We start from the raw sequence: 14,801 nt of genomic DNA, 5'->3' as shown, positions 1-14,801 counted from the left end.
CACAGTCTGACAGCGCTCTGGTCCCGGAGGTCACCACGAGGTCAAAGGTCACAATAACAACACCACCGTGACTTGTGCCAGGTGGACGTGTCTGTTATGTTGAATGTACATCTGGAGTGTAGAGTGTGTGCGTGTGCCTGTGTGCCTGTGTGCCTGTGTGTGTGTGTGTGCGTGTGCCTGTGTGCCTGTGTGCCTGTGTGCGTGTGTGTGTGTGCGTGTGTGTGTGTGTGTGTGTTTGTGAGTGATGTCAACTGTATGCGATGAGGTCAAACTGGGTCATTGTCTCCAAACTCGTGGCCAGCTGTTGCTATTTCAGCCGTTTCGGCACACTTATGCATCGCAGCGTGTTTAAAACTGGCCCTCGGGTCACAGCAATATCCAATATTCCACAATCCATGGAAATAATAATAATACACTGTATTTGTATAGCACCTTTCAGCCCAGTGTTGTTTTTGGCAGCAAGTTTTAGTCGTAGTCTCTTGAATAGTTTCCACTTAGTTTTAGTCACATTTTAGTCACCTGGAATGTTTTAGTGTTAGTCTAGTTTTAGTCGACTAAATCTACGGGTGATTTAGTCGACTAAAATGTGTTTTGGTGTTACGACGGCATAAATCTACAAGCTCACAACGCGTCGCTTTGTAGATCGGATTTTCAGCATGCAACCAAGTGTAAAATGACTGGATCTCTTGTCCACTATAGTCCCTTCCTAACATTTAGTCTAGTTTTTATTTGTTGACGAAATTGTCAGTATATTTAGTCTTAGTTTTAGTCATCATAGCTTAGTTTTAATTTAGTTTCCATTTAGTTTTCGTCAGGGGAAAAAGGTAGTCGACGAAATAAAATTGTCTTAGTTTTAGTTGACGAAATCAACACTGTTTCAGCCCAATGTGATTTGAAAGAAATGCAAATGCAGTCCTCTCCATTCCACGCCACACCCCGAGAAATGCTTTTCCCCCCCCCGGAACTCTCCTGATCTGGAACGCAGCATTTTCCTCTGAAAGAATTCGTTTAGAAATCCACGTCATCGCCGCATCTCCAGTATAGCCAATGAGTGCGGGGGTCACGCCCAGAAAATAGCGTTGAGAGCCTGTAGATCGGCTATTTTAGTCCATAAGTGCCCTTTTTTACGGAATTTCAGCCCCTGCACCCTGTAACACTCTCTGCACGTCCCTGCTTAAAGGAGCTCGAAGCTGTGGCCTTCAGCTTGCAGTACAGGCCGTGCAGCCTTTGGTATATGCAGTGCAGCTGCATGCGGTCTGTGTGTTTAACATCTGAATGCACGGTATTTGTACTCTTGACCTCCCGAAGACCCTTCTTACAGAAGTACTGACCCTTAATGGAAAATGATCCACCGACCACACCGCGCAGGCACCCACACACACACCTACCTTATCATGCCTTAAGCTTAGGGGGGGGTCATCGGAGGTTCCCGAATTTTTCCACGCCTAAGGACCCGCAAATAGCCTCTTGCTATTCAGAAATGGATTTTAAAATCCCTGAGACCAGATTCTACAAAATGTCTTCTAAATCATGACAGCTTTCTGGAAAAGAAACCTGTGTTTCTATATCAGTGGTTCTCAAACTATTTCATGTCGAGGACCCCAAAGATTATGTGTAATTGGCCCACCGACCCCCACCCGTCATATCGCAATATCGTTTTATTTTTGCAATGCTGTGATATTGCTCATGTTCATACCTCGATTACGATAACGGTAAATTTTTGTTGTTAGCATTTTCGGGAGTTGGGACCGGTGACGCCGCTGTTTAAATCTTTTCATGGACAGTGAGGTCTCCAAACTATAGTACTGTATACATCCTCTGGAGTTTACTGCACAACCTGCGTTAAGCATCGAAAGCACACGCTCCACTGGTGGATTTGGACTAAAATAGCCAATCTACAAGAAATTATCTGGGTGTGACATGGAAAGGAGAGGAGGGCATTTTCCATTTCTTTCGCCTTAGTAAATGCTGCATTAGTGGCGAGATCAGAGATATAACGATGCACATTGCACACACCAGCCTTCATTCATTGTGTTTTATGCATTCATTCATCAATCACTCCATACACGGTGATTATAATTATGACTGCCTTGCCAGTCTCTCATTAGCGTGGCATATATCACTCACAGCAGTCCGACTCGCGGGGCATAGCCTACAATGATAGCTTGGGTTAAATTAATATGCAAACGTATTCCATTCATGACGATGATTATGTGCATGTATAGCTTACTACTTGACAAAGGCTGTACCCTCACGGAATACATGATAATCCTACTGGCAAACACATGCTGTTTCTTTCCAGTGTGCCAAAATGCACGCTTTTCAAGTGCATGACAGACAGGCAGCGAAGCGGGCGGGGGGAACTCTTTCTTATTGGCTTTCTAGCAAATCTTTTGGTCATATCTTCCGGTTTCGGAAAATCGGGGCGTTTCGAGAATAAACCTGGGCTCCAAATGATGGTCCAAGGCAGTGTTGTCTTTGTCGACTAAAACTTTGCGAGCTTGTAAATCGTCTATTTTCAAACAATATATAAACACATTTGAAAACTTCAAATGGGACATTCTGCATAGTACTTTTGGTATACTTTTTTTTGTCTGTAATATTTATTCCACGATTTTGCAACCGAGTTTTTTCACCCAGTGCCAATTATCTAATGTAATCCTGGTCGCTACACTTCCTCTGGTCAGAAAACGCAAAAGGCCTTTGTTTTTGTGCATCTCCCCGGTGATTCATCCAAGTTCTTTATAGTATACACGATAGATTAATGAAAATTGTGAGTATTCAAAGGTCAGGGCTGGTCGTGGGTTCGATTCCCACCTACGCCTTGGAAAAAAATGCATTAAAGGTTTTATGACATTAATTTTCATTAATTTTTATTTTTTATTTTAGGTTTCATGACCTCAATTACACCCAAAAAACCTGAACTTTGAACATTCAGTGGATTTTCTGTGGTCTGAAGTTTTCTTTGGGGTTTGGAAGCCTTTTGAGCTACAATGAAAACAGCCAACACAGTGAAAACAGTGTTGGCAAATCCCATTGACATATATGGGATTTGCAGGGTCTTACATCACTTACTGCCGGCAAATCAGAGCACCTGTTTGAGCCAGAAAACACCAGATCACAGAACATCTACTGAATGTTAAAAGTTCATGTTTTTTGGGTGCAATTGAGATTAGAAAACCTAAAAAAATAAGAACAATTCCAAAACCTTTTTTTTAATGTCACAATCCCTTTAAAAAATTAACATCCTTTTGGTTTTAAACCATCTAAATGCACCAAATGGACCATCACCTAACCAATTTGTCCTGTGTCCAGCTTTGTGTGTAAACACAAACATTGAAGACAAAAGTGATTGTGAAAATTGTGATTGGCCAGAATGAGATGATGTATGATGACGTATGATGATAAGAGCGCCCCCCACTTCACATGGGTGTGATTGTATAGGGCAGGCCTACATTGTCAAACTTTGACAGAAGCCTGTTAAGAATAACCCTTGAGACTACTTCATTCATACTTTGTGAATAAATTGTAGAACAATTCATATATTGTGATATATGTACAGTACACACTACAGTCACTGTAGTGTACAGTGTATGTACACGGTGAGGCCTTTAGGAGGGCCATGCAAGCCTCAAGCGGAGTCTGCGGCACCACCAAGGGCAAGGTGGAGCCTGCGGAACCGTTGCGGCTTGAGAATCCACCATTCCTGAATAAAGTGCCTGGTGCTGGGAGTCTGGTGCAACGCACAGGGCCTGACCTGGTGAGAGCAGGAGTGGACCTGGTGAGACGTAGGAGGGGCCCGGACAGGTGTCAACCCACAGAGCCTAGTCCTTCCATGTGCCAGAATGATACCTCCCAGTCCCGGCAGAGTAGTTCAGGAGGAACGGATTGTGTGGCCCTGTTTTTTCCCTAATGGGACTTATCGAGGGTAGCTACTGGGATGTAAGTCGGGACTTGATCACTCCCGGCTGGGTCACCTGAGTGAGGGGTATGATGTTGCGAGACCCGAAACCCCGATGACCTTGGGATACATCACTGAGGATACGTCCCAGGTGCATCCATTTATGTGTGTATTTTGTTATATACTGTACATTATTTTTCTATTCATATATTCGCTGGTGATAGATGTACAGTACACACTACAGTATATAGTATATTAATGTATATATATATATATTCACGGTACATTCTCTTTCACTTACTCCAACTCAACTGCAAATGCAGATCAGAATGTCATTGATACATCTACACACTTTATGTTTTATTTAATCTTACTCTGTATGAGATGTAATGAACATCTTGAATATTATGACACCTGAACTTATCTCCCCTCCAACGGGGATCAAACAAGATGGCAAATAACTCATTGAACAGTAACGTTACAGAATGCATGCTCTGTTACACATTGAAGGGATTTAGATCCTTGAGCAGTATATCATTTTTCATTAAGTAAAAGAAAAAAAGTTAAGTATTCAACTGCATGAAAAGTAAATATACTTTTAATCAATACATTTCAAACACCACAGGGTATTCAACATTGTGACATGTATAATTGATATGACTCAAGCATTTTTGGCACAGCTAGGTCACCCCTGTAAATAACTTTTTCATCCACGGTGAAATCCATGAATTACGCTGTTACTTTATAGCACCTTTTATCATATGACAACTGTACGTAAATATGTTATCCTTTCTCCCCAAAATACAGTGTGTCACGAGGAACACTGGAGAGAATGTTTGCATTAGGACAGTCGTACCACTTAAACCCCAGCATTCCTATTCTGGGGGGAACATTCACCAACAATAGCAGATCTACAAGCTCAACATGTGAGCTTGTAGATCTGCCATTTTTGGTGAAGAGACAAAACACTGAAAAAGAACAGTTTAACCTAGAGGGTAGTTAAACTGATGTGACATTGATCAATTCCAAATATTATCAAAGTATTCTGAGGCACCCCTAGACTTTAAGCCCTCATAGACTGTAGTGTAAGCTATATAGTCACTGTTAGTTGGAAACCCTGTGACGGTCTTGGAAAACAGCAACTGAGGCTTTGGGGTGGACATTAGACAGTCTTTGATGGACAGCAGGTAGATGATGATACAGGAGGAAGAGTGGGGTGGACATTAGACAGTCTTTGATGGACAGCAGGTAGATGATGATACAGGAGGAAGAGTGGGGTGGACATTAGACAGTCTTTGATGGACAGCAGGTAGATGATGATACAGGAGGAAGAGTGGGGTGGACATTAGACAGTCTTTGATGGACAGCAGGTGATGATGATATAGGAGGAAGAGTGGGGTGGACATTAGACCAGCTCAGTGGCCTTGTGGTTAGAGTGAGACTGGGAGGTCGGGGTTCGATCCCCGGCCGGGTCATACCAAAGACTCTACAAATGGGACCCAGTGCCTCCCTGCTTGACACTCAGCATCAAGGGTTGGATTGGGGGTGGGAAGTGAGGACACTGGCGTCGACTGTTCGCCGCTTCACCTCCCAATGTATGAATGAATGAACCATTGTAAGCGCTTTGAGTAGGCATGTAGTGCATAGAAAAGCGCCATAAAAATGCAATTCATTATTAGACAGTCTTTGATGGACAGCAGGTAGATGATGATATAGGAGTGTGACGGCCCCTGTACCTTTAAGGAATGTGCATGCTGTTCTGTGTCAGGCGTGCTTAACCCAATCCCTTTGCAGTGCTGGATTGGGAGGGCGGAGCTGGCAATCTGCAGAAGGGGAGACACCTGGCCAGTGTCCTCCCCAAACACTAAAGCACCTGCTGTGTTAATGTTCTGGTCTCTCCATTCCTCCTCAGGCAGGCTTCAGAGCAGCCACACCAGGGCACCTGTAGTTTTGGTTACCTTGTGTTAATTGGGCAGTGTTCCCTGCCAGCTTCATTTGGAACGCATTAGACAGTCTTTGATGGACAGCAGGTAGATGATGATATAGGAGGAAGAGTGGGGTGGACATTAGACAGTCTTTGATGGACAGCAGGTAGATGATGATATAGGACTCTAGGAGGAAGAGTGGGGTGGACATTAGACAGTCTTTGATGGACAGCAGGTGATGATGATATAGGAGGAAGAGTGGGGTGGACATTAGACAGTCTTTGATGGACAGCAGGTGATGATGATATAGGAGGAAGAGTGGGGTGGACATTAGACAGTCTTTGATGGACAGAAGGTAGATGATGCGTTGATGCTCATCCACAGCCTACAATAGAAAAGTACAAACATTATGAGTGATAATTGATTAGCAACAATTCATTTTGCATTTTGTTAGCCATTTACTATGTTGTCACAACAACAATATAATTATAATGTTTTACTGTGAATCCCCTGACATATGCACGTATACTTCCAAAGTCCTGTAACATAAGATTAAGATTAAGAGGACCTCCGTTATACTCTACTAAGTCTATTCATATAAAATGGCTGATATAGCTCACAAAATGTTTCACTGCGATATGTTGTGAGCTTGTAGATCTGCTATTTTCAGCAAATGTTTGCCGATATTATAATATGCCCAGGATAGGGATTCTAGGGTTCATTTGATTAAGATTACCTTTGCAGAGTGGAACCCACAAAGGCCTCCAAAATAAATATAGTGTTGCACTATATGTAATGTTTTATATGGTCAATATGTTTATTGGTGTGACTTTCGCTCCTTAAAACGTTGCAAGGTAAATGTTGCAGATATAACACTAACGGGACAGTAACAGGGAGTTCCCAGGGGGTCCCCAGCTAAATGATAGTGTGGAACCAAATGGACCTTTATGGTTCCATTGGTTCCATTTGTACACTCTCAAGAGTTAAATTAACATTGATTTTACAACATGAATTGGGGGTCTCAGAGATAGAAATGACATTCAATGGGGTCCGTAGACTAATGCATGGCAAGGGCGTCCTTGAAATTAAACTGGTTGAAAATCACTTCTAGCAACTGTAAAGGCTCATATATACTCCAGTTTTTGGTGATAAGTTATCACCGCGGTGTAGTTTTTAAAGGGTTGGAAAACTACACCATTACGTCAGTCGCGGTGAAGATCAGCTATCACCGCGGACACAGACCCATCTCTCTGTTTTTACTATCAGACAAGTCTTTTCAACTCTCTGGAGCTATCACCCCCGTTCACTGATTGGTCTAGAAGTTGGGTAAACCACAGGGAGGCAGGGTCAATCCTTAAGGACATCACCGCGAGTATGATGATCAACTCTTATCACCGTTTTAGGTGATAGATAGATTGGAGTGAACTGGAGTGTATGAGCCTTAAACATCTTCTCTTATGGAGGTCCCTGGCATATATTTTTTTAATGGGGGTCCGCGGGGCTAACGAGTGTAAATTTGGGGGGTCCTTGCCATGAATAATTTTGGGAGCCACTGATCCACATTATATAGGATCTACTATAAAATGTATTTACAATTAAAGCATTAACCCTCTGCATTATGGATCGTAACGACACCACTGTTTGTTATTATTGTGCGGTACTGATTTGCACGCTGAAGACGATCAACAATTGAATTACAAACGTAATTGAAGAAGTCACGATACTTGCCTTTACTGTAAGAGAAGAATAAGCTTTTTGATTGGAAAGAACTCGGACGGGGGGAGATATTAGATTGGAGAGAAATGATTTCGGTTGATGTTTACTGGTAGGAACGGGGCGGACGTTGGAGCGCATCCATTGGAAAGGAATGGATCTAGCGAGGTAGACGGCCGGTCGCTTTTAAGCGCCACCGTGCCCCCCTTTTTTTCTTTTCTTTTTTTGAGTGGTGCAACCACTCCTACAACCAGCAATGTCCGTGACGTTCACCTATGTATGTGACGTTAACCCACCCACCTATGTATGTGTGAGCACCAGTATGAGTACCAGTAGGTGGCGCTGTTGTGCCATGCAGAAACAGAGAGAGAGAGACAGTGCTGACAGACAGTTGCCTTAATGTGAGAGAGAGGAGGGGCGGGGGGGGAGAGGGGAGTTGCACCACTCGGTTCACACGGGTGTGATTTTTTGTAATACTTTTGGTATACTTTAAGTACATTTTGATACCAATACTTTTGTGCTTTTTACTCAAGTACAGTTTGACTTCCGGACTTTTACTTACTAACGGAGTATAGTTCCACATTGCAGTATTGATACTTTTCTCCATCACTGCTCTGTAAAGTTGTGTATAAACTGTGAGTGTGTGTGTGTGTGTGTGTGTGTGTGTGTGTGTGTGTGTGTGTGTGTGTGTGTGTGTGTGTGTGTGTGTGTGTGTGTGTGTGTGTGTGTGTGTGTGTGTGTGTGTGTGTGTGTGTGTGTGTGTGTGTGTGTGTGTGCGTGTGCGCGCGAGCGTGCGTGTGCGCGTGTGTCACGCAGCCTGCTGACAGAGGCCTTGTAAAACCACGCAGGTTAAATACGCTCTTTCATTCTCCCATGTTGCCGTGGGCAACGGTCCCTGTACTGGGGGGGGGGGTTAATACGTGTTATGACAGCTGTATGGACACGGACACACACACACACACACACAGAGAAGCTCGCTAATCACTGTGGTATGGTATTTAAGAGATGCAGGGTGGATTTGTCTGAAGCGGACGTGCGTGCGTGGCACACACACACACACAGGGATATGGATGAAGCGGCTGTCCGCTGATCAGATCAGATAGTGTCTTGCTGTGTACGTTCTGCTAGTCGGGGGAATAGAAACCGACAACCTGGTATCGTTGGTGTCATCACAAGGCACAGAGTGTGTGTGTGTGTGTGCGTGTGTGTGTGTGTGTGTGTGTGTGTGTGTGTGTGTGTGTGTGTGTGTGTGTGTGTGTGTGTGTGTGTGTGTGTGTGTGTGTGTGTGCGTGTGTGTGTGTGCGTGCATGCGTGCGTGTGCGCCTTGTGGCGGCTGTGGGCGGCTGGAGCTCAGGAGGTAGAGCAGGTCGTCCAATGATCCCTGGGCCCTCCTGTCCACATGTGGAAGTGTCCTTGGGCAAGACACTGAACCCCACATTGCCTCCAATGAGTCGGTCAGTGGGAAGTGATGACGCTGGCGTCGACTGTTCGCCGCTTCACCTCCCAATGTATGAAGAATGAACCATTGGAAAGCGCTTTGCAGTGTTGTTTTCGTCGACTAAAACTAAGGCGAAAAATGTTCGTCGACTACCTTTTTTCACTGACAAAAACAAATGGAAACTAAATGAAAACTAAGCTACGATAACTAAGACTAAATATACTGACAATTTCGTTGACAAATAAAAACTAGACTAAAATGTTAGGAAGGGACTAGTGGACAAGAGATCCAGTGTAAGTCATTTTACACTTGGTTGCATGCTGAAAATAGCTGATCTACAAGTAGATCGGCTATTTTCAGCAAGTGTAAAAACACTCATTACGACGGCATCAAGACCCGCCAAAATACATTTTAGTCGACTAAATCAACTGTAGATTTAGACGACTAAAATCTTATGACATTTAGTCGACTAAAACTAGACTAACACTAAGACATTCCAGGTGACTAAAATGTGACTAAAACTAAATTAAGTTTCAGTCCAAAGACTATGACTAAACTAAAATAGAAATTAGCTGCCAAAAACAACACTGGCACTTTGAGTAGGCATAGCATAGAAAAGCGCTACAATTATTATTATTAACGCAGCACGTGCGCGTGTTGTTGTTGTTATTGTTTTTCCGTGAATATCGTGTGCCTGAGTGAGACACACAGACACACACACACACACACACACACACTGTGTGACTTCACCACCTGAACTGGCGCAGAAAGTTCTGCGCGCACAAAAGTGTGCCTTTCTCAATTGACCTATAGCTAAGCCCCTTCCCAAACTGCTATGGTCCAATTACAGCTAAGCATAACATGGGTTGGACAAACCTCTCCACCAATAGTTTTCCTATATGATAAAATGTTGTTTTAAAAAATAAATGCCACGCACATATTTTTCCAGCGCATATGGCAGGCCTTGACAGATTTGGAAGCGATTTTGAAGGTCTGTTTCCAAAAATGAACCAGTGTTGAATGTGTAGAATTCATGATATTTACACTGGAATGATTGAAAATAGCAGATCTACAAGCTCACAATGCGTCGTGATACAACGCATTGTGAGCTTGTACATCTGCTATTTCCAAAGATTTGAGCAGTTATAGGGTTACAGTTGGGAAAATATTCAGGTTAGGATTAGAGCTTAGGGTATAGGCTGATTTTAATTAGCTATTATGCCTGTGTTGTCCACCGAAAAGAGAGAAAAAAGATCGAGCTTCGAAGCCAAACATGTTTTGCTAAAAAACTGTATTTATAAAATCAGTCTTAAAATGGTGTCATCCTCAAAAGTACAATTTACAATTTTGGCATTAACACCCTGAGTGGCATAAACAGAGGTCTCCGATATCAAATAGTTACGCTCAGTGTTCAGGACGGAGGTTAAACACAGGACGGAACATTAATAATATCATAACCGAGCGCATCGCTCTCATCCACCCATTTTAGTGGATGAGATCTACATGGCTACATCTAGCTACTTCAGCTACATCCAAGATGTCGCCTGGTGCATTTTGAAATGTGCAGCAAATCGCTGGGCTGCTCTGATTTAATGGCACTAAATATCCCTGCGGGCGTTTCGGGGTGTTTTAACAGACACTCTTAAACCAGAGGGACTTCCAGTAAGCAAGGGAAACACTTACACAAGGTAATGTGAAATGCATAGACATAGTAATCTAGGATCATAGTAAATCAAGAACCTATATCTATCATCTGTCTAAATAGTATAGCCTAGTAGAGTAATAAAAACATAGTGTGTGTGTGTGTGTGTGTGTGTGTGTGTGTGTGTGTGTGTGTGTGTGTGTGTGTGTGTGTGTGCGTGTGCGCGCGCGCACGCGCACGCGTATGTGCAAGAGTGACAGAGAGAGAGTATATGTAGTAGTAGGCATCACCGTAATCACCTAAAATTCTCTAAACACATTTATCATCACACCTTTGGCCTCTCTCTTGCTGTCTGTGAATCTCATGTCAGGTGGTGATGTGTCAGGTTTCCTCTTATAGCATAGTAGACAGGACAGAGCATGCACACACACACACACACACACACACACACACACACACACACACACACCAGGTGTCTCTGTCTGTCTGTCCATCACTTCACACTACTGGACAGTGGGCGTGTGTTGCTATGGAAATGGTAAACAGAAAAACAACCAGCCGGTGGTTGTCATGGTCAGTTTCCATTCTACATGTAATATTATATCACTTCAACATTGAGACTTGCTCTAAAGCAGAGGTGGGCAACTTTGACGATGGCGAGGGCCACTATATTTCCACACTCACTCCAGAGGGCCACATTGCATATTACTGTCGTGGCCAAAATAGCCGATCTACAGTGCGACGCGTTTCGAGCCTGTAGATCAGCAATCTTTTTGCTATATTTGAATTGAAATCCTGAAAAGAAATTGGCCATTTTCTTTATTGGAATCCTGAAAAATAAGTAAATAACCTTTTTTTTTTTTTTTTCAAATGGATTTAGTTATAGTTATGTTAACTTTATGAACTAAATCCAAACACATTGGACATACAAAAGCAGGTCATGTTTGCATGTTTGGAATTGTAACAGCTGAAATCAATAATATATCAGTATTCGGTATTCTGATATTAACCTGAGGGCAGCATTAAGTGTTGCCCATGTATGCTCTAAAGTCACCAATCACAATATTGGACCCCTAAACGTTTCCAGGGTTACCTTCACCCATTTAGACCCATGAGTAAATGTATTATCGGTACAGAATCTCAGGGCGCAACATTTAGAAAATGATGAGTAGTCGCACGCACCCCTGTAGTAGCAGCAGCAGCAGTGTGTAAATGTGGGGGAGACGGTTAACGACCATGGGCCTCTGAGCAACTTGTCCACGTGCTAAAAATACTGCCAGCCACGCGCTAGGGCTCTCTCTCTGTGCAGTCAGCGTGTAGTGTTATATATATATGTGCAGTGGCACTGACTGAGGGGAAACTGTGCTCTGTTTTGGCACGGAGAAGGAACTCCCCGAAACGGTTTCTGTTCTTGAAGTGCTTGCATGGTCACTGCGTCTCAGTGTCTGGAGGACTGGCCCAGCTGGGGTTTTGAACCACTTGGTTTGGACTGTCTTCAAGTGGGGAAACTCCAGGAGTCCCTCTCTCTCTTCTCTTTGGTGATTTACTTCTGGACAGACTCTGAAGCTGTCCATGCATTTTGTATTGACTGGAACATATTGTGATGGGACTTGAGAGCAGTTCAATCTTCTGGGAAAAGTAATTGAAGGTTGTATGCTTCAGTGTCTGCATTCTGTCTTTGTGCAGACGGCACACGGCCGACATATAATCGACCAGATAACACGAGAAACCACCACGGGTTTCCCTCTTAAGATCTATTTTTTGTTGTTCTCGGACACGATGACTTGCTCAGAGGCATTCCACTGTGGATTCTGACAGCATACCGTTCATTTTGGGGACCTGCCGACTATACATGCAGACACCGTCCGGGGAGCTGGCTCACCCACATCACCTCGGACCACCACCGCAGTCCCTTGGACCCCTAGCCGAGACCCTCCCCTGCCCCCACTATGTGAAGTGGAAATGGAGACAGAGATCCTCGTTTGAGACGCTCTGCAGAACCTTCTCGTGAAACCCCCCCCCCCCCCCAAGAAGGAGACCCCCACCGGATGCCCATTAGTCAATTGACCATTCGAATATCACCTAGTTTTTTATTTTATTTTTATTATTATTATATGATACATACACGAGCTGAAGTATCCACGCAGCTGACCAGGCCTGCTGGCTGTCAGAGAAGCTGGGCTGTGCTCTTTGACCACATCGTTCCGCGTGACGCGCTTTAACGTTTTAAAAGTGTCGTTCGGAAAACGGATCGAGCTGCATGTATATACGGTCAGTCACACTGAGCGACTTCCGGCCGTCCTTTTCTCTTGTATAGAGCCACGTTTTTAGAGGACCTGAACATTCCTTGAGGTGTATACAGAACGACCGTGCCGCAGCTACAGTAGAATATACACGGCCCCGTCCCTATACACCGGCTGACGAGCGAGTCCTGCTGTCCGCTCATATACCCGCGTGGGACTGACGGAGAGTATACGTTGCCATGAGAGATTTACTCCCCGTCCCACTGAGGAGGCGCAGGGAGGCCTCCTCCTCATCGCCGCCTCCTCCCTGCCCCGTCGTCTCCTACTCCGTTCACACCTCCAAGAAGTTCCCCTTCTTCAAGGTGGTCAAATGCTGCAGGTACGACTCTCCAATGCAATCCACTTTATTTATACTTATAACACAACAGAGTTGAAACAAAGTGCTGTACAAAAAAAGAATACTAAAATACCGAAGGGCGAAATACAACAATACAAAAACAGGGCAACATATAAAGACAAAATGCAATGGAAGCATCGACTCTTAGTCAGCATGTTCGAACACCAGGGAGTACAAGTGAGTTTTCAGACGTGATTTAAACACAGGCAAGGGTTTGAGAAGCTCTACATGAGGTGGAAGTTCATTCCACAGTGTGGGCGCTACAACGGAAAATGACCTATCCCCACCCCCCCACCCCCCTGAGGTCAGTCAACCTCAGGGCTGCCTGTCGATTGTGGACACAGACTGCATGGCAGCCCCAAATCATGGTCTCCTAGTCTAGATTATTGGAGTTTGACGCAGTCTCAAACGAGGCTGTAGGAATGTGGTATAGAATCTGATTTGCAAAAACTCAGTGTCCGTGTAGAAGTTATTATGTGCTGTTCAGACTGCGTACAAACAATGCGACTCCAATCTGGATAGGATGCTAATTGGATTTGTGCTGCTCTTTAAACCAGTTAGTGACCACTTTGAATCTGTCTCACCACCTGGGTCAATTTTTACAACATCTCTCTCTCTCTCTCTCTCTCTCTCTCTCTCTCTCTCTCTCTCTCTCTCTCTCTCTCTCTCTCTCTCTCTCTCTCTCTCTCTCTCTTTTCTTTCACTAATTAATGCCCTATTCTACTTCGCCATATGCCACTAGCGATGCAACGTGTTGTGAATAATGACACTCCCAGAATAGGGTTGAAAGTGATTTATATATTCATATTTAACCACTGAAATCCTCTATTCTTCTGATGGAGAGAAACAGACCCGAGTGTCCGACTGACTGTATACGTCTCTCTTCCTCTGCTCTTGTTTACTTCCAGAGCGAATCTCTTCGGCCAGAAATAGCCAATTTTACGAGCGCTGCAGTGTGCTTGTAAATCGGCTATTTCTGGCGAATGCCGAGAATAAGGGGGGGTGGGGTTGGGGTTGGGGTTCAAGCAGTTAACGCATAAAATTGTGAATAAAAATAACTCATCTGAATGCACTGGAACGTGCTTTTTTTTTTAACCATTTCCAGAATTCACCAGTGTTGATTCCGTCGACTAATTCTATGACAAAAAATGTTCGTCGACTACCTTTTTTTCACTGACGAAAACGAAATGGAAGCTATCGTGCAAAAAGAGTACATTGACCGTAAATAATAAAGTAAAATGATGATGTGTGATGTTTTTGTGTGTTCGCATGCAGGTACGAGGCGGAGAACGCCTTCTTCTCCAACCTGCGGCTGGTGGATTTCAACATCATCGACACGCTGGGAGTCGGAGGCTTCGGGCGCGTCGAACTGGTACGACGATGCATGTTTTCACTTTCGTTTCACTGACAGTCTTTGTCTGTTTAATCTGTCTTTCGGTGTCTCTGTCCATCCTGTAATGTAATAGATCCATCTCGATCTATTGCGGCCCGGCAGTTGCTCAGGAGGCCATCTTGGAATCAGGTTGGATGTGCGTTCGATTC

At 44.0% G+C, this 14,801-nt stretch overlaps 1 protein-coding gene across 4 annotated transcripts in view; it reads left to right on the top strand.

Moving 5' to 3' along the window:
- prkg1 (protein kinase cGMP-dependent 1) overlaps positions 1-14,801 on the top strand; it is a gene marked incomplete at its 5' end in the record, with an annotated part of 166,610 nt that overhangs the window by 141,835 nt on the left and 9,974 nt on the right. For 3 of the 4 annotated variants that reach the window (XM_083786860.1, XM_083786859.1, XM_083786858.1), the window contains one exon: positions 14,535-14,631. In XM_083786860.1, coding sequence (XP_083642986.1) covers positions 14,535-14,631 — 97 coding nt within the window. Of the gene's footprint in view, positions 1-12,081; positions 13,242-14,534; positions 14,632-14,801 lie in introns of those variants that run through there. The other variant, XM_083786861.1, reaches the window with a different exon arrangement.

Source organism: Protomyctophum parallelum (assembly GCF_964188405.1).
Source record: "Protomyctophum parallelum genome assembly, chromosome: 17".
Taxonomy (NCBI): Eukaryota; Metazoa; Chordata; class Actinopteri; order Myctophiformes; family Myctophidae; genus Protomyctophum; species Protomyctophum parallelum.
This window is presented reverse-complemented; position numbering and strand designations above follow the sequence as displayed.